Genomic DNA, 25,436 nt, shown 5'->3' on the forward strand with positions numbered 1-25,436 from the left:
TCACAAACAAAGTGCTTTATAAAGTCACAACCCGTTCTAAATCTTGGCCGGCATTGTATAATTACCTGGAACCTCCGTGTTCTTTAATAAAAGCCTTTATGTTTCTGTTTTCCCATGCATTTCCTGGTCTTCCGCATGCGCACCAACCCCATCTATTGAACACTGAGATGTGGGCGTGGCCTTGCAAAAATGGGTCCGGAAATGCATGGGAAAACAGAAAAAATATCGGATAAAAAGGCTTCTTATTAAAGAACACGGAGGTTCCGGATAATTATAGACACCGGCCAAGATTTAGAACGGTTTGTGACTTTAAAAAGCACTTTGTTTGTGAAATTTGAATGTTTGTGTAGTTTGTATAGGCTTTTGAATTCGCCTCCACCAACGCAGGTGAATCCTGACCCATGACGGTCGTACGTCATTAAGCATCAGCGACCGTCATGTTTCAGGGCTATAGGGGGGCAATAGACTTTATTTTGAAAAGTAAATATATTATACGGAATGCGGAAATATTGTTGTTGCTTCTGTGTAGGCTACTTGACAGTTGATAACGGACGTTTAATAAGTCACCGCTGTGTAGATCCGCCCAGTGCAGGATCAGATGATCTACAAACCTGCCTTTGGACTTTACTAGGGAAAAGGGCGCTCTGTTGTCAGTAGTAACTTGTAAGGCAGTCACGTGACTCACACAACAAGACCTCCATAAAGAGAGAATTACATAATCTTGGTCGGACCTCGAGATAAACGCCAGTCACGCCACACAACCACTTGGCTGAGCAACCACTACACAACCACTACGCAGTGAAGACAGCAGCTCCATTCCTTCTGTACAAGTGAGTTAAAGGGCTTGAAGACAGAGTTTCATTTGACCATGTGTTTAAATTGCATGGACTACCACCGTTATGATTTCTTTAGAACCGTAATAGCTACTATGGCAATGCATGGCTGTGCAATGATCATAGGCCTAGTACTTTCAAAAAAATGCATGGTTGAAGATGTTGATGTAGCCGCAAATTGCAACACTAGATTTGTCTTTTTAATTTGTTGAATGAATCATTCAACAAAAACAAAAAAAATGTCTAGTGTTGCAATTTGCGTTAAGGTTGATGCTGATTTTAGAAATGAACCTAAGAGAATAGCTAGCACTGTAGCCTACTATTCACCACGGATTGTGTTAATGTCTAACTTTAAACATGAACTTGAAAGCCCTTGTCCTGTTTCTTTCCACAGTGGCTCCATACACCATCACATACTTTGCAGTGAGAGGTAGGTGGAAATTATTGACAGCTTGTATTTTTTGTTGTTATATTGATCATATCCCAGGCCAGTCAAACCATTTAGGACTTAAAAAACGATATGTTTATATACTCTTCCGAAGGTTAGTTGGAATGTATTATTATTAGTAGATGCAGACATACATGCAAACACGTTGCAGACTTGTGAATTTAGTTTAGTGGAACAGGAAATACTGCTGCATGGCATTGGCACATCAGCAACATTTAAATATGTGTTTGCATGATTTACATTGTAAGGTTAAGGTATAATGAATGAAAATGTAGTTTAAAAAAGAAAATAGAAAAATGTGATCCTTTAAATTTTAAAGGTTATATCGTTGTTTGGGTAAGGTGATTGCCTACGTATTGTGTGGCCTGTCTTAAGATCTCACTCCACTCTGAATGGAAAGCAAGCCTGCAGATCCAGTGTTATTTGAAAAGAATACCGCTCACATGATGATGCCCCACCCTAGATCATGTAACAGTGTTGCTCCTTGACTGGTTTCACACCATCAACTGAATGTTTTATTGATCAAGTCAAGATAAGCAGGTGCTCTGGTGCCATGTCCATGGTCACATTCAGGGACATGCAGAGAATGTTAGAAATGCAGGGGCTGAAATGTCTAAAAGGGCCTTTTGATGGAAATATCGAAAATAGCTGACCTCCAAGCTCACAAAGCTTGGAGGTCAGGCTGGTCAGCTATTTTCAGTGCTTGATACCACACTAAACTAAGCATAATCAAGTCAATACTGGAGATGTGGGTGTAACAGCATGTATTTCTACACAGAGAGGGCAATTATTTATACATAAAGATGCAGCATTCAAGTTCAGGCGAGTTTGGACAAGGCAATTCTCTTGAATGCTGCCTTCAGGTATTGCATGGAAAGAGGGCATTTGCATTTCTTTCACCATAGTAAAAAAAAACACATTAATGGTCTGGAGAGTGCACTTTTTACAGATGGATAAAAGGCAGGGGCTCAAGCCCACTTTGATGTCTATGTGCGCACGTGGCTGGTCACATTGCAGTCAGAAATCATCTTGTGCTGAACAATTCACAGTAGTGGGATCGAAGCAGATTGTGAGCAGATTTTAAAGTGTTAGGGGACGTGCCAAATTGTTTCAACAGATCTGCAAGCAGCTTATAGAGGGGAGACCGTAATCTTAGGAAGAGCTTAAAGTTAAGGCAAGTGACCCTTTCCTGGGTTATTAAACAACTTTCTGAGAAACACTGGATTAATGTGTTGTGTGTGCTTTCCTGCATGTTTCAGGCCGCTGTGGCGCTATGAGGATCATGCTGGCTGACCAGGGCCAGGAATGGAAAGAGATCGTTGTCAACTTTGACGACTGGATGAAGGGAGACCTGAAAGCCACATGTGTGAGTTGATGCTGTCTGCTGCTATGTGATGTCTTTTGGCCCACATGAACCTATCGGAGAAAGATTGTAAATTGTTCAAAATCAGCTGTGAGGCAGGCAATTCCTTTTTCTCAATCTTATTTTTAAATCAGTCAACGGTTTATGTCTAATATCCATCCCTAACATGTTTTCACATTATGAAACCTCAACATTTCAGGTCATCCCAGGTATTATAATGGCAACACATAAAAAAAAAGAAAGACGAAACAATTTAATCTGAAAACCAGTCTCGGTGTGCTATTTTCCCCGAGATCTACTTGTCCATTTTTGTCTTGAAGCTCTTCAAGCTATAGGGCAGATTTTATTTTATTTGGAATTTTATTCTGTTACTTCCAACTCGCAACAGAAATTAGCGACTCTTATCTATATACTGTATCTATCTACACAGCATCAAACAAAACACACTGGCTCTCGTATTCATGCTATGAGAGTCCTTAAGAAGAAAACCGAATATACATTGTTTTCTTTTTCTTCCATTATTTCTTTTATGCCTTTAAATGCCTTTTGTAAATGTATTGTTATGCCTTTTGTAAAGCACTTTCTGTTGCCTTTGTGTATGATTTGTGCGCTTCTTGCCTTTAGGTATTTGGACAGTTGCCCAAATTTGAAGATGGAGACTTGGCCCTGTTTCAGTCTAATGCCATTCTGCGTCACCTGGGTCGCAATCACGGTAATGGATTTTTTCTTTTGTTTTCTAATGTTGGATGCAGGTCTGAAACCATAAAACAGTTTCTTTTGTTTGATCTAAGGTTGGCAATTTTACATTTTATCGAACCTAACTTTAGTTATAGTATTGACTGTTCATCATTACTGACATTCCAAACCCCATTATGTCTCTAATTACAAATGTCACTAACGTGCATAATTGTGTAGTGTATGTGTTAATTTGAAGCTGATAAATGGGTACTCTAGTGATTGAATGAAATTGTTGACCCACATGAAAGTATATTTTCTGTTTTATTAAAGAGCTGAGGAGGCAAAACAAACACTCTTACTATGTCAATGATCAGAATAGAGAGCTTTAACCTTTTCATTTTTATCTAAATCATTTCATTGCCTTAAGTTCAGTGTCTATGAACAGTGGATCTCAACCTGTGGGTTGGGACCTTCAGAGGGGTCCCCCAAATTTTTGGGGGGTCTCCAGATGTTTAGCTAAATGTTAACATTGTTTTCTCACTCAACAGTAACTAGACCAACATAGAGTATAAGTGTATACAGGGTATCTAAAGTGATAAGGACTTTAAAGACCTTTTTTGTACCTCTGGTCAAACATTAGTCAGATTATCAAATATTAGAGGCAGAAATTGTGAAAATAGCCAATCTACATCCTCACAACGCCTCGCAACGCAAGGCGTTGTGAGCATGTAGATCTGCTATTTTCACAATGGTATAGATCGAGTCAAACTACATGTAATGCCAACTCCTACAATTCCAAGTGCTTGTGCAGGGGCTGTGTGTGTGTGTGTGGGGGGGGGGGGGGGGTCCCCAGTTCAAATCTGCTTATTTTGGGGGTCGCGGCCTGAAAAGGTTAACACATTAAACGCCCACGTGGTGCCCACGCGCCAATCTCTTTGATGTTTACGTGTGCCCACGACGCGTTCGACGCGTTGTACAGTAAACTATACTGTACTGTAGCTACTGCACTTGGCTACCGCGGTGATGAAACAAACTCCATTTCCCAACATGCAGCGCGAAATTACGTCACCCGGACGTGCTGTCTGTCTCGTTGACTTCCTGTTTAGCGGCTGCACAAAAATGCTGTTTTCTCCGGATTCTCTTCCTTTTTTCTTTTTTTTCTGAAAACGGCAGCCTCTTCTACCGGCCGTAACACAAACACTGTGGCTTAGAATTGATAAAAAACGGTCCTGACTGAAAGAAAAGATTTTCGCGAAATAAACAGGACATACTTGGATTACATTTACTCGGATTACTTGTCTCGCCAGTACTTCGAAGGTAGGTAAAATGGCGGGTTGCGATGGGCACCAGCAAATTAAACGTCGAATAATTCTGGGCACCCGATGTACTGGTCTATGACATACTAAAAAGGATAACATTTTGTATTGAACTGTTTTCCCATTCAGATGCTTGTGGTAAAGATGGCAGGGAGGCTGCCCTTATTGACATGATGAACGATGGTGTTGAGGATCTGCGTCTGAAATATGGCAAGCTGATTTACCAAGAATATGTGAGTCTGAACACACACAATCCAAATGATGTTGGCTTATTGTACTAATTTAGGATTTGGATTCACGTGACTTTCCAGCACATATAGTCAGGGGTGTCGCACCAACTTCTGGGCCCAGGATTCACTCACATTTTGTGCTTTAACTATTGAAACATAGCATATATATATAAGCTCACAGCACGCTGTGAGCTTGTAGATCTGCTATTTTTATTTTATTGTAAAACTAAATATTTCAAATTCTAAGGTTTAAAAAAATATATACCGGTATATATGTAAAAATATATATGTTTCTATGTCAGTGGTGAACGAACTTTTTCATGTGAAGGACCCCCAAAATGTTATGTATTTGGCCACGGACCCCCATCTCAAAATATTTAGTTCCAGGGACCCCCCCAGAAGCAGAAATGTAGTTACTAATGTTCGCTTAAAAATACATATATTCAAAGATGTGCACACATTTTCACGACTTTTCAAAAATAGCAGATCTGCAAGCTCGCAGCGTGGCACTCAGTGCCGCGCTGTGAGCTTGTATATCTGCTATTTTTCATTAGCTAAAGTATAAAATAATGAAGGCCCCTCCACCTTGGGCCCTAGTAACTCAGTCCTACTCCCGCCCCTTGTGACGCCCCTGCATAGAGTACTTATTGATTTATGTGTTTTGTATATTATCTTGGTTGATAAAGTTGGTAACTTAAATAAAATACCTTGATTGCACATGTTGAGATAATATTTGTAGTTTATTATTGCTTCAAATTATTAAAGTCATGTACTGTATCATAATGTGAAGTAGAAAGTAAAGTAGAAATAGCAGCGTAATTATGGCTTTGTTTGCCATTTTAATTGATTGTGTCACAATGTTATTTTATAGGAGACCGGCAAAGATGCATACATTAAGGACCTGCCGAACCACCTCTCCAAATTTGACGCTTTCATGGCCAAGAACAAGAGCGGATTCCTGGTTGGAGACAAGGTACACTAACTGCAATTGTTTTTATAAAATGACAACTGATTAATTAATCTTTTAGCGTATGTACTAGCTACTATGGAATCATGTATACTTGATTTTTTTGTATTTTCTTTGTACAATCCCGCGTGCACTACCCTCTTTGTATTTTTTTGTACAACCCCGCTTGCAATACCCTCTTGTGCCACCAGTGGGCCCCAGCCCACAGGTTGGGAATTGTTGAAGTACACAAATGCACATTTATTATATTATCTTCACGGTGCCATGGCATTGGTCCGACATTTCATTAGTATCTGGTGAATGTTAACCTGGTGAAAATACTATGCCTAAACCTAAAATAACCTCAGTAAAACTATGCCTAAACCTCACCGCTACTCACCAGTTAAGAGTGGGGTGGCTCAGAGTAGATGACAGAGTACAGCAACTTGCAATGGGCCTGGTGTACAAGATACACTACACCACTATGATACCCAAGTACCTGTCAAAATACTTTATAAACATTAAGGATGTCCATAATTACAACACCAGAGGCAGCGCCACAGATCACTTCCAACCCAGAGTCAAAACCAACAAAGGGTCAAACTCGTTTTTCTGCTATACCACCAAAATGTGGAAAGCCTTACCGAAGGCCATAAAGGAGTGTGGATCACTAGCATCCTTTAAAATTGCCCTGAAAAACCACTTACAGGCAGCAGCCGTTCGCAACTGGTAAAAAAATGAACCTAGCCCAACCCTACCCTCCCCTGCCCCTTCTTTGTATATACTGTTTGTTTAGACTTACTGTTTTCTTTTTTCTTTTTCTTTACATATCTACTGCATAGTACTGTGTTCTATTTGTCTGTCATTCAATGTTATATGAGATACTTCAATGGTTTCCAGTGGAAATAAGCTTAGTCTTTTCATGGATCTCCTTTTAGTAGACCTTGTACCAGTGAACTGTACCGTCATGAAACAGACCCCAACCAAATTAGGACTAATGAGATGTAGGACTTATGGGCAGCCCCCCACGGGGTCCTCCCTATGTTCCCCACCCACCCTCTCCCAAAAAAGGTTCTGTGTTCCCCGTCCACCCAAAAAAAAGGGGCATGCTTAAATAAGATTAATCTTCTGCCTGCTCCTTTTCAGTTCATGTATGGATGATGTATAAATAAAATAAAAAAGTAAATTGTATGTAATGTAAAAAACCATGAATGAAATGAAATGAATAAAATGAAATGAAATATGTTCCCAACTCAAATGCAGTAAATGGTGGGACAGCTGGTCACTTGGAACACGTGGGCAATCTTAATTTAGGTGCCCACTCGTCCAGTTGTCCAGGTGCCCACATGTCCCTAGTAGGAAATGAATGTTTCCTGCATTTTTGGATGAGCGGGGAACATAGAACCTTTTTTGTGGGGGTAAGTGGGGAACATAGAACCTGGGGAACATAGGTACCGTCCCATAAATATCTCATTATGTTTTTAATTGCCATCTTAAATACTGTACAATATACAATAATGTAGTTGGCAATTAAAACATTAGATATTTATATAAAATACTGTACAGTACAAACAGTATAATTATACTTATAGAAAGAATCATAACATGGCTGGAAATGATTCAAGAAAGTGCTAGTGAAAATGGGACCGTATTGTATATTGTTCATTATATTAGCATGTACAGTATATTTCAGTTTTGCTGTTAACTGGTTGATCCCCTCCCTTTTAGTGTAAGAGAACATGATCTTCAGAGCGTTATCCTAAATCAGTGGTCCTCAACCTTTTCAGGCTGCGACCACCAAAATAATCACATTTTAAACTGGGGACCCCCTCACCCTGACGAGCACTAAGAGTTGAGGCATTACGTTTTGTATAACACGGTTCTATTGTGAAAATAGCTGATCTACATGCTCACAACGCATGTGAGCGGAGCGGGAACGAAAGCCGCTCCGCACTCCAGCAGGCTCTTGTCCCGCTCACTCGTCGCTCTGGTCGGCCGCCGCTCCGCTCCCCGCCGCTCTGTCGCATTTCTCGCTTCACGCTCCCCTCAGGGTCGTCAATCAGAGTCAGCAGCCAAAATTAAAAAAGGATTTTGCTACCATATGCGAAACACTTTCTCCTTTGCTTTGCCACAACAAGTGTTCCCAACACAAATGCCTGCGGTAACGTGAGCCTCGGCTTGATGGAGACCTGCCTTCACTGTTACAAAAGACGCCATCTAATCTAAGGCATTGTATTTTTTAATAAGACAGGCAATATTAAATCCAGTTGGTTATTGATTAATCACTACAACTCGTGGCGTGTGTTTTTCATTCAGCCAAATCAGTCTCACTTGATTTTCAAATCGTATCCGTTGACTGACTGGTGATATATAACTTAACTGACACAAGGTAGGCTATTTATTATAAACATAGCCTACGTGTGTGGATGATATAAATACATTTGACTTGAGTGAAATCGTGATAAAGGGAATTCTCTGTCTGTTCTCCTCTCCGCGGTGCCGACATGGCTTCACTGCCACTAGTAGTGCACGGCTCTTTTTTGTTGGAAACATGCGGCGCGCGGCCCCAACAGGGTCGGCTTGGAGCGGAGGAGGTCGGCGCTCCACAGAGCGGAGGAAAATCCTCGCTCCAAAGCCGCTCAGACCCATTTGAAAAGTCGCTCGCTCACACTCATGTCAAAAACGGCCCGCTCACATGCTCTGCATGCTCACAACGCCTCGCATTGCGAGGCGTTGTGAGCATGTAGATCGGCTCTTTTCACAATTTCAAAATGTCAGCCTCCAATGTTATTTGGCCAATGTTTAATTTGTCATTGTAGAGGTATTAAAAAGTCCTGAAATTGTCACTTTAGAAATGTGCAGATACCCTAAAACCTTATGTTGTTTTTACTGTTGAGTGAGAAAAGTGAATCATCTGGGGACCCCCCTGGGTGTCCCGAGTCCCGACCCACAGGTTGAGAACCACTGTCCTAAATGATTATGTCGGTGCTTTTGCAGATTTCATATGCCGACTACAACCTGTTTGATCTCCTGCTCAACCACTTGGTGCTGTGCCCAACCTGCCTGGACACCTTCCCCAAACTGAAGGGCTTCGTGGAACTGATGTGTGCCCGGCCCAACATCAAGGCCTTCATTGAGACCGACGCTCATAAGAAGTTGCCAATCAATGGCAACGGCAAACAATAAATGCCTCCAAAAGAGCTACAATGATGCTGTAGTGTTCTGATTGTTGAAAACACGACCATGGAAAAAAAATCTTTTTGAACTTGGTCAAGAACGAGCCTACAGTAATCTTAGCTAAACCTTTTCTACATAGCCTTTATTCTGTAATGTAATTCTTAAAGAATTGTATCGTTTTTTTCTGCAAAAATAAATAAAATTAGGTTGACCCTAACCCAGTGTGACAATACTTCCTGTGATAATCCATACACTGTTTACAAATGTATGTATTATATTATTTATATTATGAGTAGCATAATTCATAGATTCAGATTTGGCCTGGCAGTTTCTTTTCACTCAGCTTTTAACTTTGGGTGCATATGGGTACCCTAATGCAAGGGTCTTCGACAGGGGTTCCGGGACCCCTAGGGGGTCCTCCAAATCTTCCAATCCTTTTTATATTAACAACTTGAAACCAAGTGTCCATATTCTGAGAACTGTATAGCAGATCTAAAATGGCAGATAAATAGCCGATCTACAAGCTCACAACGCCTTGCAGCGCGAGGTGTTGTGAGCTTGTAGATCGTCTATTTTCTGCAAGAGCTTTGGTGTATAGGGGGAAAAGAGCAGACCAAGTACAGAGTGAAAGGTCAAGTTTATTAAGTATTGAATATTGTTAAATATCTGAAAACACAAATTTACATGAATCCAAAATACTGATGATTGTGCTGTCAAACAATGAAATTATATGGAATCTTATGAACAGGTTGTGGGGGTCCCTGCTTCATCTCTCTCTCAACTAAGGGGGGTCCTTGGCCTGAAAACGTTGAAGACCCCTGCTCTAATGAATAATAAATTGCATTTATGCCTTGTATTAAAATGTGATCACCATTTCTGGCGGTGGTCCGAGTCTGACTCCCATTGTAAATTCAGCCAGAGGTAACGCAGAGGTTGTGTTGGATTGTATATTGTCCAAATAAGGTATCCAGATAAAGACTGCATTTGAATGGTGTGTTTATAGTCCATGGGATTCAACTCGAATACACCATAGCCTAAATGTGGACAGTTAAGTCCTGTCCAATTCAATTGGTCAACTCTGACTAGGTAAAACTGCCCTTAAAAGTAATATTTTTGTGTCAACTATTAAGATCTACAGTTCTTTTTCATTGTTATTCATTATAAAAAAAAAAAAAAAGCTTTAGGGAAACCTGCTAAATATAATCTCAATAGCTCTACATGGATGTATTGTAATTATACTATTAAGACTTGGCCTATTAGCTCCGCCTTTGGACTTGGGGAGGGTGCAGTCTTGTCAGTATTATTCTGTCATTCACACAGTGACTCAGCAAATCCCCATAATCAGAGGAACAAGATCTGGAACTGGAACCAGATCTCCCTTTTATTCTCGTCGTCAACAGTTGACCTCATACTTGGCTGCACCCTGTAGGTTTTCTACAGACATTGAATACAGCTTCCTTCCTCCTTTACAAGTGAGTTGAATGGCTTAAAAAATTAAACGCTTCATTTGATCCATTTATTGGCTGCCATTTGTATCTGTAGAACTGAAGGGTACTATGGAAATGCAGTCCTCTGATTGAGTGTCATACTGTATGCCTACTTCCAAAATGCAGTAGATATATTTTATTTTGTTGATTCTGTTAATGTAACATGAACTTGGCAGTAGGGCTGTCACAATTATTACATAATCGTCTAATCGCAATTATTTGAGGTAATCGCAATTATTTTGCATAATCGTCATAATCGTTGCCATGTTAAGAAATGTTAATATAGTTTCAGACACTTTCAAAAAGTAGTGGAAATAGCAGATCTAAAAGCTCACAACGCGTCGCATTGTGACGTGTTGTGAGCTTGTAGATCGGCTATTTCCACTATCAATGTTCTTTTTTAAGTATAACATTTCTTTGTATATAGGTTATGTGTCATGATTGCCATGTGCAACCTCAAAGCCTAAAAGCCAAACAGAAATGTAATTGTCAACGACAAAAACACAATTAAATCGTTAATCGCAAATATTTAAGTGACAATTAATTGTCATGTAAAATGTCATAATCATGACAGCCCTAGTTTTGATTGATTGATTGATTGATTGATTGATTGATTGATTGAAGACTTTATTAGAAGTTTGCATAGGAAAAGGTACAGTTTCATGACGGTACAGTTTACTGGTACAAGGTCTACTAAAAGGAGATCCATGAAAAGACTAAGCTTATTTCCACTGGAAACCATTAAAGTATCTCATATAACATTGAATGACAGACAAATAGAACACAGTAGGCTACTATGCAGTAGATATGTAAAGAAAAACAAAAAAGAAAACAGTAAGTCTAAACAAACAGTATAAAGAAGGGGCAGGGGAGGGTAGGGTTGGGCTAGGTTCGTTTTTTTTGGAGCTGTGTGAAGCACAGGCTCCCTATACGTGGCAGTGTGGGTCTGTCTGTCTGTCTGTGTGTGTGTCTGTGTGTATGTAGCCTGAACTTCCTAAACTTCGGCACGCTACTAGTCCCACAGTTTTGCCACCACACACTCGCGCCATATGTCAAATCGACCGGCTTACTCGGGAATCGTGGGCTAGTAACTTGCTAAGAGAAAGGTTCAATAGTTTAATTGATATTAATTTATTAGTGAATTAATTTTCCCCATTGACTTATAATGGGAATCGCAAAAACTCACATTCAATTATTTGTCTCTCGCAAACCATAGGGGCTAGAGTTTCAAGACTTGGAGAGGAGGTTCATAATGATTTCAAGGATTAAATAAAAAATAATTGTGTCATTTGGCCTCATGGTGGCGCAGCCCAGTTTACGTTTTGGCCTATAACTGTTGAACCGTAGGTCGGAAAATTAAAATTATTTTTACCCTGGATTCCCTGGGTCAAGACGCATCTCCCGATATAGGCCACGCCCATTTGCGCCAGGATAGATTTTCCGCCATTTTGAATTTTCTCCAAAACACACTTTTTGTTCCTTTTCCTACATATTTTCTTCAAATGTCTTAAAAACCGGTACACATGATCTATGAACCTATGCAATGAACATACTCAAGGGATATTGCGATAGTCCATTCCGTTCGTTCGTAACGGGCTTCCAAAGTTAGCGGGAGGGGCCCGTTTTGCAAACAATAGCCATAAATCACAAACAAAAGGTCCAGTCAACACTGAATTTCAACCACAGGTCGGGGGTGGCATACTCAACGAATCCCCAAAAGCATTTCCACTCTGCCTCATGGTGGCGCTATAACGGCCTACTTGTCTCGTAACTCTTGAACCGTAGGTCGAAAAATTAAAATTATTTTTTCCCTGGATTCCTTGGGTCAAGACGCATCTCCCCATATAGGCCACGCCCATTTGCGTCAGGATAGATTTTCCGCCATCTTGAATTTTCTCCAAAACACACTTTTTGCTCCTTTTCCTACATATTTTCGTCAAATGTCACAAAAATCGGTACACATGATCCTGGGTGACCAGAGAGGTGCCGTTGAGTCTAGCCTGCCCTGAGCATCAACTGCAATACACACACACACACACACACACACACACACACACACACACACACACACAGCTCCACTTCACACGGGTGTGATTTTTTTTTTACCAGTTGCGAACGGCTGCTGCCTGTAAGTGGTTTTTCAGGGCAATTTTAAAGGATGCTAGTGATCCACACTCCTTTATGGCCTTCGGTAAGGCTTTCCACATTTTGGTGGTATAGCAGAAAAACGAGTTTGACCCTTTGTTGGTTTTGACTCTGGGTTGGAAGTGATCTGTGGCGCTGCCTCTGGTGTTGTAATTATGGACATCCTTAATGTTTATAAAGTATTTTGACAGGTACTTGGGTATCATAGTGGTGTAGTGTATCTTGTACACCAGGCCCATTGCAAGTTGCTGTACTCTGTCATCTACTCTGAGCCACCCTTAACTGGTGAGTAGCGGTGAGGTGAGTCTGATAGGGAAGGTTAAGCAGGACCCTAATTAGTTTATTTTGGGCTGTTTGGAGTTTAGTTTTAAGGGCTTGTGGGGCGTCACGATACCATACGTGAACTCCGTAGTCAAATAGGGGCTGGATTATTGCACCAGCTATGGTCTTCAGTGTGTTGAAATTGACCATTGGGGCGATCCTCTGTAGGAAACGAGTTTGTTGGTTGATTTTATTTATTACTTTAGAAGTCATCTTTTCACTGGAAAGATTAGCTTCAAGGATACATCCTAAGTAAGAGATTTCGTTTTTTCGTGTTATGACCTTGTCACCCACTTTGATTGTGAAGTTATCGACTTTTTTGAGGTTATGATTTCATCCAAAGAGGATGGACTCAGTTTTTCCCAAGTGAATTGATAATTTGTTGTCGTTAGTTGGCAGGTTAGTTGGCAGGTTCTAGTCTCTAACATTGTCCATGTCTTTCTTTCCACAGTGCCTCCATACACCATCACATACTTTCCAGTACGAGGTATGTGAACAATATAGTAAACTATGTAAAAAAAGAAGAAACAAGTTTTAAAGGCATGTTCTGAACTAAGTGAACTAGTCTAGCTTACTTCAGTTCAGTTCAGTTTGTTTTATTTTTCAGCACTTTTGGACAGTTCAATACAATGCATCTGAATATAACGATATATTAATAGGGATAATTTAAAGTAGGTCACAATTGTTAATAGTTGTTTTGTTTTATTATCAGGTTAATATAATAATATAGATATATAAATGAATAAATGTAAACATGAGAGGCATTCTAGCCTACATTTTAGCTGAGATTTCATTATTGGATCACTTTTAACAATGTTTGTAGCTTAATGGAGCTGATTGTTATTCCCACCAGGCTGGATGACCGAACGTTGCATTGTTTGACAGCTCAACTGATTATTATATTGACCAATTTAAGATCAATCTATTAAAAACAAATTTCCTTTTAAATATTCATTTTAGAATTACAAGTCTGGGTTTGAAAAATAAGCTTTCTGCTCCCACCATCCTCAACATTCATAAAAAAATAAACGCACATCACAGCTAGCAACCAGTAAGACTCCCTAATCGGGAGGTAAGCGACCGGCAGGTCGCATGTATACACACTGCAAAAAGCAACCTCATGGTGGCGCTAGAAGAGGGGCATGTGAGAAATCAGGGGCGGAGGTTGTGGTTTGCCAACCAAGGAGTGTGTGTGCAAAGTTTGGCATGGATAGGGGCAACGGTGCCGGAGATAAGAGTAGGGCCAAAAGTGTGACGTGACGTGACGGACTGACGGAGGGACTGACTGACTGACAGACAGCCGGTGGAGGTTTTCATAGTAACTGTGCGACCTGATGGCCGCAAGTTTTGCACGGATGCAGATCATCCACCATTCACATGCATCATACACCAGGCCACGAAGCAACAGGCTACAAGTCATTTTCAATGGAAGGTAGCGACATGACGCTATAAACCAGGGGTCTTCAACAGGGGGTCCTCAGAGTTTCTACAGGGGGTCCTCCAAATCTTCCAATCCTTTTTATATTAAATTGAACCCTAGTGTTCATATTCTGAGAACTGCAGACAAAAATAGCAGATCTACAAGCTCACAACGCCTCGCAGTGCGAGGCGTTGTGAGCTTGTAGATCGGCTATTTTCAGCAAAGAGGTTTGGTGTAGGGGGGAAAAAGAGCAGACCAAGTACAGAGTAAAAGGTCAAGTTTATTAGGTAATGACGGCTCAAGTGGTTAAATATCTGAAAACACAAATTGACATGAATCCAAAATATACTGATGATTGTGCTGTCACACAATGAAACTACTGTATATGGAATCTACGAAAAGGTTGTTGGGGTCCCTGCTGCTTCATCTCTCTCTCAACTCCTTGGTTTGAAAACGTTGAAGACCCCTGCTATAAACTGACACTTGTTGCTAAGTTGCTACCCCCAAAAGGTTGAGCTTCAACATTTTTCTGTGCCCCAATGACGCAGTGAAGCATCAATCAACCATTTGTTTTTGTTTCAGCGTTTCCACTTCCCTCCTCTCCTCTCTCTCCACGATTCCTGCTCCATTCATTAACAGAAAGAAACATTCTTCATTCTTGCAGTTCCATGAGCTATTTAAAGCTACCTTTTTTTGTTGACACAGACTGGCTTGTGCAACACTTCACCGGCAACTCTGCAGCAATGTACTGTAGCTTGTCAAGCTTGGTCGCTGTGTAGCTTTTATCACTGCTAGTGTGACAGTGAACAGGGGCGTCACAAGGGGGGGAAGTGGGACTGAGTTACTAGGACCCAAGGTGGGTGGAGGGGCCTGGAATTATTTTATACTTTAGCTATTGAAAAATAGCAGATCTACAAGCTCACAGCGTGGCACCAAGTGCCGCGCTGGGGGGGCTTGTAGATCTGCTATTTTTGAAAAGTCGTGAAAATGTGTGCAAATCTTTGAATATATGTATTTTTTAAGCGAACATTTGTTACTCAAATTTTGCTTCTGGGGGGTCCCTGGAACGAAATATTTTGAGATGGGGGTCCGTGGCCAAATACATTTCATTCCGGGGGTCCTTGACATGAAAAAGTTTGAGCACCACTGACATAGAAACATAGGTTTTTCAAAAATAGCAGATACCGGTATAACAGCTCGCAGCGCGGCACTCGGTGTACCCAGGGCCCAGAATTTGGTGCGACCCCCCTGACAGTGAATGCAGAGGAGCTTAAAGATGAGCTAAAATGGGAAAAGAAAAGATGCTTGTGGTAAAGATGGCAGGGAGACGACGACATCCAGGGAGGTCATCCAACCCCATCACCCCAATTTCAGTCTTGTTATAGTCGGTTAAAATAAGTTCATCTGCCCACTGTCTGGAGAGAGGTGGGACGCTTTGGTGTTTAAATCTGTGATTGGCTGATACGGGAGAGTGTTTTCTGCTGGTGTTTCGGAAATGCGCACCAGTTCTGGTTAGGGTTAGGTTTAGGCATAGTTTTACTGAGGTTAAGGTTAGGGTTAGGGTTAGGGTTAGGCATAGTTTTACTGAGGTTAGGGTTAGGATTAGGGTTGGGTTTTAGGCACTCACTACACTGAGCACACACCCGGTGCGCATTTCCGAACGCACCCTTTGATACACTCTGACTGAAACACCAGCAGAAAACACTCTCCCTGGCTGATACAGGCCCAGCCGTACTAATATACTTAATGCTATAGAACCATAACTCTACAGTGTATAGAACAGGGGCCTTCAACATTTCAGGCCAAGGACCCCTTAGCTCTGAGAGAGAGATGAAGCAGGGACCCCCATTACATATCGTATAGTTGCAGCTTAAAAATGTACACGGATTATTTCTTATACAATTTAGATTTGACAGCACTATCATCTGTGTAGGCTGGATTAATGTGTATTTTCATATATTTAACCGTTTGAACTGTCAATACCTAGTTACCTACTACTACTATTCTGCTCTTCTTTTCCATAGTCTACACCAAACCTCTGTGCTAAAAAATAGCTGATCTACAAGCTCACAACGCCTCGCAGCGCGAGGCGTTGTGAGCTTGTAGATCTGCTATTTTTTTTTGGCTAATGTTCCACTAAGAATAGGGATGCTAGGGTTCAAGTGATCAAACATGATCACACAAAGATTTGGCGGACCCCCTGTAGTAACTCTGAGGACCCCCTAGGGGGTCCGGGACCCCCTGTTGAAGACGTCTGTTATAGAAATTAAATACTCTCAAATTACCATTTGGTTTCCATCAAAGTGAGGGCAACCAAGTATTGACAACATACAAACCTTAGAAAGGAAGGGAATACAACAACATAGACTGGTGGCCTGGCACGTGCGCAACTGCACATGTTGGTTGGTTGTGTTGCTGTATGTCACAATGACACCTTCATAGAACACATTATTTTCAGACCTTATGATGTAACATCTTCCCTTTTTCTTCTCTTTTAATTGTCCATGACTTATGTCACATTTGTGACGTGTTGTGAGCTTGTAGATCTGCTATTGTTGGTGAAGAGATTTGGGCTGTATTTTGATTGTCTTAAGTACCAGCTCTTATGCCTTAACCCTTAAGTTCTGTTCAGATTCACTACACCTTCGTTCTGTTCGGGTCATTTTGACCCGGGGGATATTTGGTTTAAAAAAAACAACACTAATATAAAATTTAACTTAACAAATAATCATGATACATTGACTTTGACTCAATACCAAACAATTCATATGATATATATGGTAAATTTTTGCATTTCTGCTTTGCTATATCACATTAAACACTGAACGAGCTAGGCGTTTTTACTGATTTAGCTGGAATTCATGTAAAAAAAAACTACTTTATTTAATACTGGGCAATATTGCTCATGCTTATAGGAAAAAATTAAAATCAGACAGGGGGGCTTCGGAAGGGGGGTGTTAGAAGGGGGGGGCTGTGTGTCTGTGTTTTGGCACAATACTGTGTATTTCTGTGCATAATTATGTGCTTCCGGGTCAAAATGACCCGAACAGCACTTAAGGTTCAAAAAATATGAGGGGGGTGTAGCATGGGTGTAGTGCAAAAATATTTTTTCTACACGTTCATCTCAGAAGAATCTTTAAGGCCAGTGAGTTTCAGGTGGAAAAATTTAAACTTCTACCTTTTTTTTTCAAATGAAAATGTAAAACGGGTCAAAATGACCCGAACAGAACTTAAGGGTTAAAGGAGTAGTTCACCCCCAAAATGACTTTTTTTTCCTATTGATTACTCATGCCATGGACAGTAGAGTTCAATAATATTTTTGGTTTTTTGTCGCATTCCTAAGACAAAAATGTGATAACAATAAATTTACCCCCATTCGTTCCGGATGGGGACCTGTTTCGAAACGGGTCCCCATCCGGAATCAATGGGTGTAAATTTACTTGAATGAATACAATTTTTGTCTTATGAATGTGACAAAAAACAAAAAATATTATTGAACTCTACTCTCCATGGCATGAGTAATCAATAGAAAAAAAGTCATTTTGGGGGTGAACTACTCCTTTAACTTAAAGGCCTGTCCATACTGTCTCCGACCACCAAACTTTTCATTTGAGAGTTCTGACTTTCTGACGTGCAGCTTTCCGAACTCTAATTCGGGGTATTTTCAGAAGATGCGAGTGACGTCGTTTTATAGTTGAACCAGTCTGGACAGGCCTTTAAGTTAAGATAAGAGCTGATACTTAAGACAATCAAAATATAGCCCAAATGGTGTACTATAGACTGAAAAGGATCACACCAAGTATAGTGCAACTCAGGTCTGTTTTACTAAGTACAGTGGTTAAACTGAAGTGATATTGATACATTCCAAATATTATCAAAGTATTCTGAGGCACCCCTAGACTTGCATCACGGTACCCACTTTGAGGAACCCCGTTCTAAACCAGTGGTTCTCAACCTGTGGGTCGGGATCCCCAGAGGGGTTCCCAAATTATTTTGGGGGGGTCCCCAGATGATTAACTTACTGTGCAACATTGTTTTCTCACTCAACAGTAAACCAACATACCAACATACAGTTTAAGTGTATGCAGGGTATCTGCACATTTCTAAAGTGACAATTTAAGGACTTTAAAGACCTTTTAAGTACCTCTGGTCAAACATTGGTCAAATTGTCAAATATTAGAGGCGGAAATTGTGAAAATAGCTGATCTACATGCTCACAGATCGGCTATTTTCACAATGGAATAGATCGAGTCAAACTAAATGTAATGCCAACTCCTACAATTCCCCACAAATATAATTATTTTGGGGGTTGCTACCTGAAAAGGTTGAGAACCACTGTTCTAAACAGCTGTCTGAGAAACCCTGGACTAATGTGTTGTGTTTCTCTCTCCTGTGCGTCTCAGGCCGCTGTGGCGCTATGAGGATCATGCTGGTCGATCAGGGCCAGGAATGGAAAGAGAATATTCTCATCTATGACGAGTGGCTGAAGGGAGACCTGAAACCCACATGTGTGAGTTGATGCTGTCTGCTTTATAATGTCTTCTGTTGGATCTTTAAATTGTGAAAGATATTCTAACGTGTTTGTTCAAATTCACAAAGCCTTTGTGTATGAAATGTGCCATACAAATAAACGTCCTTTGCTTTTAGGTATTTGGACAGTTGCCTAAATTTGAAGACGGAGACTTGGTCTTGTATCAGTCTAATGCCATTCTGCGACACCTGGGTCGCAATCATGGTAATGTATTATTTGACAGGTTGTTGCAATGTAGGATGCAGGTTAAAATCCATTCATCACTGTCTGGCCAAAACCCCTTAACTCCATCTTTTAGTTTTTAGATTTTTTGGCATAAATCAGGGCTATTGAACACCAATATTGAACCAATGGAAAGTAGTAAAAAGTGCTTGGGACAAAACCTCCTAACTCCACACTTTCTGCCAAACTAGCTAACCCTATCCCAATTGGCCCTTTTTTTCATAAATATGTGCTATTGAACACCCTTTACGTCTGTGTCTTGGTTAAAATAATATTGAACCAATGAAAAGTAGTGAAAAGCCCTTCGGTCAAAACCTCCTAACTCCACTTGAGCTCATTTCCCTGAAAATGAACATTTTGGAGGTTTTGGCCCAACAGCAGAGATATTATCTCTTTACAAACCTATAAACAAATATTTATGCTTCTATTATCACCTTGGCTTATTCATAACCAAAATCATTTTAATTAAACCTCGCCTTAGATTGCAGTGCTTTGCCCACAAGGCATGGGTCAAATTATTTTACAGAAAAATATTTTACTCAAAATGTAAACATAGGATGGTTTATTCTGGGACAAATACACATTGACGAATTGAGTACGCAATTAACATGTTGTATAGTGTTAGATGCTACTATACGTTTTCTCATTACAATGCAGTATTTACTTTTGCAGACCTTCCAACCCCATAATAGTGCAAAATTGTATAGCATCTATTAAGAAGTGACATACCGTATGTGTTAAGTTCTAATTTCAATATAATTGGTTTCCTTTTTATTTGTCATGAATACAGTAATAAGACACATAACAGTTTGCTAAAACTAGTATTTCCCATTCAGGTGCTTATGGTAAAGATGTCAGAGAGGCTGCCCTTATTGACATGATGAACGATGGTGTGGAGGACCTACGGATGAAATATTATAAGATGATCTTCATAGAATATGTAAGTCTGAATCCACACAGTTAAGGAAACAGATTAAATTGTAGTCATGTGTACTAATGTAAACACATTGTGCATCATGCACATCCTTGAAGTGATTTAGCATGATGACCACATGACCCTACACGATTCCTTCTCTAGACCACAAATTCGGAATATGTTCTGCTGCAGGGGTCTTTTCAGGCCAAGGACCCCTTAGTTGAGAGAGCCTTGTCATAGATTCCATAAAGTTTCATTGTTTGACAGCACAATCGTCAGTGTATTTTGGAGTCATGTCAATTTGTGTTTTCAGATATTTAACCACTCAAACCGTCAATATAATAAACTTGACCTTTCGCTCTGTATTTAGTCTGCTCTTTTTCCCATCTACACCAAACTTATTTGCCAAAAATAGCCGATCTACAAGCTCACAATGCCTCGCGCTGCGAGGCATTGTGAGCTTGTAGATCGGCTATTTTTGGCTAAAGTTCTCAGAATATGGACGCTAGGGTTCAAGTGGTTATAATAAAATAGCAGGAAAAAAAGGTTTCTATCACACATTGATTTGGAGGACCCCCTGTAGTAACTCTGAGGACCCCCTAGGGGTCCCAGACCCCCTGTTGAAGACCCATGTTCCACTGTATATTGTTATGTTCTTATGTTGTGTGTTGTGACCATATATTACGTCTTGTAGTAGAAGAGTCTTGCACCTGAATCTGAACTTTCATAGCACATACTATTGTTTACTATGGATATTGGATCTATACAGAACCAGAAATCCATATATTTTGCTTTGTGTATTTTGTCATACAAGGAATTGTACTTGGTGAGATTGGTGAATTTGAATTAAAAGACAGATAGGCAGCAAAATGAATAATACAATAAAAAGTATATTATGTATATGTAAAAAAAAAAAAAGGAAAATTAAAAAACCTTTGTGCAGGTAATAAATAGTTGTAGTTATATGCTGGTGATGCATCATATAATGTGTTATAAAGTGAAGTAGAAACGGTAGTCTAATCATGACTTAATTTGTCATTTCAATTGATTGTGACGTCCTAATATTATAGGAGACTGGCAAAGATGCATTCATTAAGGACCTGCCGAACCACCTCTCTAAATGTGAAGCTTTCATGGCCAAGAACAACAGTGGATTCCTGGTCGGGGACAAGGTACACTGACTGCAATTGTTTTGATAAAATGTCTGCAGATGAATGTGTCTTTTTGTGGGGTATGGGACAGTGGACATGTCTAACACACATAGGCCTACATACTAGGACTGTCACAATTATGACATAATCGTCTAATCGCAATTATTTGAGGTAATCGCAATTATTTAGCATAATCGTCATAACCATTTCCATGTTGAGAAATGTTTCAAACACTTTCAAAAAGTAGTGGAAATAGCAGATCGATCTACAATCTCTTGTAGATTGTCTATTTCCACTATCAATGTTCTTTTTTAAGTATAAAATTGTCAAATATGTCAGTAATTTCTTTGTATATTTAAGTTATGTAGATAGATAGATAGATACCTTTATTATCCCAAGGGGGAAATTCAGTTGTCCAGTTGTAGCACAGCAGTATATGTGTCATGATTGATTGCCATGTGCAACTTCAAAGCCAAAAGCCATAAATGTAATTGTCAACGACAAAAACACAATTAAATTGTTAATCGCAATTATTTGAGTGACAATTAATCGTCATGTAAAATGTCATAATCGTGACTGCCCTACTACATGCTACATAATATCATAATATACTATACACAATGTAAATGTGCAATACCAGTAAGACTCCCTAATCGGGAGATAAGCGACCGTAGGGGGCTTATCTCCGCAAATAGGGCAAAAATTTGTTTTTCCAAAATCTTCCTGATCCATGTTGATGACATGAGTGTAGACATGCTGTGTAGTGATATTCGTGATTTTAGGGCAAAAACTGTAGGAGCAGTGTCCAAAAATGTGTTTTAACTCTTTTAGTGCCACCCGTTCACCACTAGAGGGCGCCCCAGGTGCCATAGAAAATCCCATAGAGATATGCTGGTATATGCAGAAGCCCTGCAGCCATGACTTGCCTGAACACTTTCCTTTGTGCATGTACAGGAAGAGGATGAAGTTAGCTTGAAGTTAGCTATTGGCTACCAAGCATTTTAGAAGCCTTATTTTCGTGAACTTAGCCATGATTAAACCTTGCACACCTCATGCATGGGAAAAAAACAGAGAAGAATGAGCTCTAAAAAATCCTGGATTGCATTGGAGTGGATTTGTGCAGTTTGTTCACAGCTTTCAAACAAAAAATTCCGATTGGAAATCCGTTCAGGCATTCTTGAGATAATCGCCATTATGTTTTACATGTTATGTAAACAAACATGGCTGCCCTGTATGTTAGATGGGGTTGTATGGGGGTGGAACATGCAAAATCGCGATTGAAATCATGTTCACTAGATTTGATGGGGTCCAAAAAAAAAAATTTTTTAAAAACTTTTTCAAAAACATTTTTTTTTTTTTTTTTTCTTCAAAAACCGAACATGTTCGGTTTTGGCATATGTAATACGTTTTAAAAAACCGAACATGTTCGGTTTTGGCACTGGATGAGTTAAAAATCGGCCTGAAGGTGGCGCTAGAATAGGGCCATGTGAGAAATGAGGGGTGGGGTCTCCACGTTGCCTTGGCGGACGAATAGGTACCGGCCCCGGCTCTCCCGGACGCTCCTAGCCCGAGTTACGGCATTTTATGTGCGCTGCAGTGGCAGGGGGTCCTCCACTGGGGGCGCCACCACTTTTGCATCCGTTCTGGAGCACCAGGAGTCGGTGGTCCCCGGGAATTCCCCGTGAGCAGCCCCGTTGGGGTGGTCATTTGGTCATTTTTGCACATTTGGTCATTTTTTACATCTGGGGGTCCCCCAGGGACCTGGGGGTCCCTGGGACTCCGGGGGTCCTTGGAGGTTGTAGTTTGGCAGGCAAGGAGTGTGTGTGTAAAATCTGGCATGGATGGGGTCAACGGGTGCGGAGATATAAGCAGGGAAAAAGTGTGACGTGTGACGTGTGAGCACATTTGGTAATTTTTTACATCTGGGGGTCCCCCAGGGACCTGGGGGTCCCTGGGGCTCCGGGGGTCCTTTGAGGTTGTAGTTTGGCAGTCAAGGAGTGTGTGTGCAAAATTTGGCATGGATGGGGGCAACGGTTGTGGAGATATGAGCAGGGCAAAAGTGTGACGGACTCACTCACTGACAGACAGACAGACAGCCCGTGGAGGTTTTGGTAATAAATGCGACCTACGGTCGCAATAAAGTTGAAGAGGTGTGTGTGTGTGTGTGTGTGTGTGTGTGTGTGTGTGTGTGTGTGTGTGTGCGCGCGCGCGTGCGTGTGCGTGTGCGTGTGCGTGTGCGTGTGCGTGTGCGTGTGTGTGTGTGTGTGTGTGTGTGAGTGTGTGTGTGTGTGTGTGTGTGTGTGAGTGTGTGTGTCAGAGAGAGATAGTGGTCTTAGTGAACCACCCCTGGCAAAGGGGGCCCTCTACTGGCGGAAATGAATAAATCAATCATGATTATATCCTTGTCCAGATTTCATATGCTGACTACAGCCTGTTTGATCTCCTGCTCAACCTCCTGGTGCTGTGCCCAACCTGCCTGGACACCTTCCCCACGCTGAAGGGCTTTGTGGAAAAGATGTCAGCCCGCCCTAAAATCAAGACCTTCCTCGACTCTGATGCTTATAAAAAGTTACCAATAAATGGCAATGGCAAACAATGAATCCTTCCTTGACCGTGGAAAAAGGTCAAGAACCAAAGTAGGGCAAATGATCATTTTCTACGTAGTCTTTAATATAATTAGGTGGAGAGAGCACTTCAATAATTGTACAGTTTTGCTGCAAAAATAAACAAATACATATAACTTGTGTGTCAGTACTTCCTACTGTTTTACAAATACCACATGTGTTGAATATTTACATTAGGAATAGCCTAATTGGATTCAAAATAGCCACGAGGTTCATAATATTTGGCCCTGTAGTTTCTTCTTATCCAATAATAAACCCTGTTTACTCCTTGCATTAAATGTGAGCTGTATCAGGATATCTTATTTGTATAAGGCAGGGGTGGGCAACTTTGATGATGGCGAGGGCCACTATATTTCCACCTTCACTCCAGAGGGCCACAATGCATTTTGCTACGTTCTACTTTGTCTTTCTAGTATCTCATACAAAATAAGCAAAAATAGAAGATCTACAAGCTCAAAACGCGTCGCACTGCGACGCGTTTTGAGCTTGTAGATCTGCTATTTTTGCTTCTTTAAAAAAATACATTTTAGTACTACTATACTAGTCATTTAGCTACTAAGATAGTCTGAAGTAATTAAAATGGTCATGTTTGCATGTTTGGAATTGTAACAGCTGAAATCAATAATATATCAGCATTCTGATATTAACCTGCGGGCCGCATTTAGTGAAGGTGGGGGCCACCAGTTGCCCATGTATGGTATAAGGCAGGGGTCTTCAACAGGGGGTCCGCGACCCCTAGGGGGTCCGCGGAGGTACTGCAGGGGGTCCGCGAAATTATTGCAAAAAAAAAAAAAAAAAAGATTTCAAAAAATGTTTTTTTTTTTTTTTTTTCATTTTTCACATTTATGTTAAACAAATAAATCATGATTCTATCCATTTTGAATAGCTTGAATACATGATTACTATGCAATTGACAGATTGTTGATATTATTGACATTGGTTCTCAGTTAATAAGTAGTATGTTTAGAAATGGTAGTGGTACGGCCCACCCTGCTCGCTGTAACTTGTACATGTTTAAAATAAAAAATATGTCGTATTTTAGATGGTCCCTGCTCCATCTACCCATCAGTTTGGGGGTCCCCGGCCTGAAAACGTTGAAGACCCCTGGTATAAGGAAACATGCATGCCACTTGCCAGGTCAGGTGGAAATGCCACAGTCAACAGTTCTGGAGGTGACCTGCATGACTCACATTGTGATTGTCAGCCAGATGTAAATGCAAATGTGGTATTGGATTGCACATTATCCATATAAAGGTATCCACAAACACAGACTGCATTGTAATGCTATTTGAATGCTGTATATTATATAGTCCGTGGGACTCAGCATCTGTCTGTATGGAATAAGTGTTGACTTTAAGTCCAGTCCCACAATTGAAACCGCTCTTCAGTGGAGGGAGAGTTAAGTGTTTTCTGCTGGTGATTCAGTCCGAGTGTATTCGAAGGGTGCGTTCGGAAATGCGCACCGGGTGTGGTTAGGGTTAGGGGTTAGGGCTAGCTTTAGGCATAGTTTTACTGAGGTTAAGGTTAGGGTTAGGTTTAGGCACTCACTACACTGAACACACACCCGGTGCGCATTTCCAAACGCACCCTTTGATACACTCGGACGAATCACCTGCAGAAAACACTAT

The 25,436-nt window shown here is 40.7% G+C and overlaps 2 protein-coding genes across 2 annotated transcripts; both read left to right on the plus strand.

Moving 5' to 3' along the window:
• Positions 1-697: 697 nt before the first annotated feature.
• On the plus strand, positions 698-9,208 carry LOC308297086 (glutathione S-transferase P-like). Its single transcript, XM_080740489.1, has 7 exons — positions 698-830; positions 1,228-1,263; positions 2,541-2,647; positions 3,269-3,356; positions 4,768-4,871; positions 5,740-5,841; positions 8,812-9,208. Coding segments are annotated over exons 1-7 (627 nt in total). The 5' UTR covers positions 698-829; the 3' UTR covers positions 9,001-9,208.
• A 1,139-nt stretch (positions 9,209-10,347) lies between these two features.
• Positions 10,348-23,906, plus strand: LOC308297087 (glutathione S-transferase P-like). The gene is made up of 7 exons (XM_080740490.1): positions 10,348-10,463; positions 13,396-13,431; positions 18,768-18,874; positions 19,012-19,099; positions 19,954-20,057; positions 21,104-21,205; positions 23,595-23,906. Coding segments are annotated over exons 1-7 (627 nt in total). The 5' UTR covers positions 10,348-10,462; the 3' UTR covers positions 23,784-23,906.
• Positions 23,907-25,436: the final 1,530 nt, after the last annotated feature.

This window comes from Nannobrachium achirus (genome assembly GCF_963921795.1).
Source record: "Nannobrachium achirus genome assembly, chromosome: 13".
NCBI classification, from domain to species: Eukaryota; Metazoa; Chordata; class Actinopteri; order Myctophiformes; family Myctophidae; genus Nannobrachium; species Nannobrachium achirus.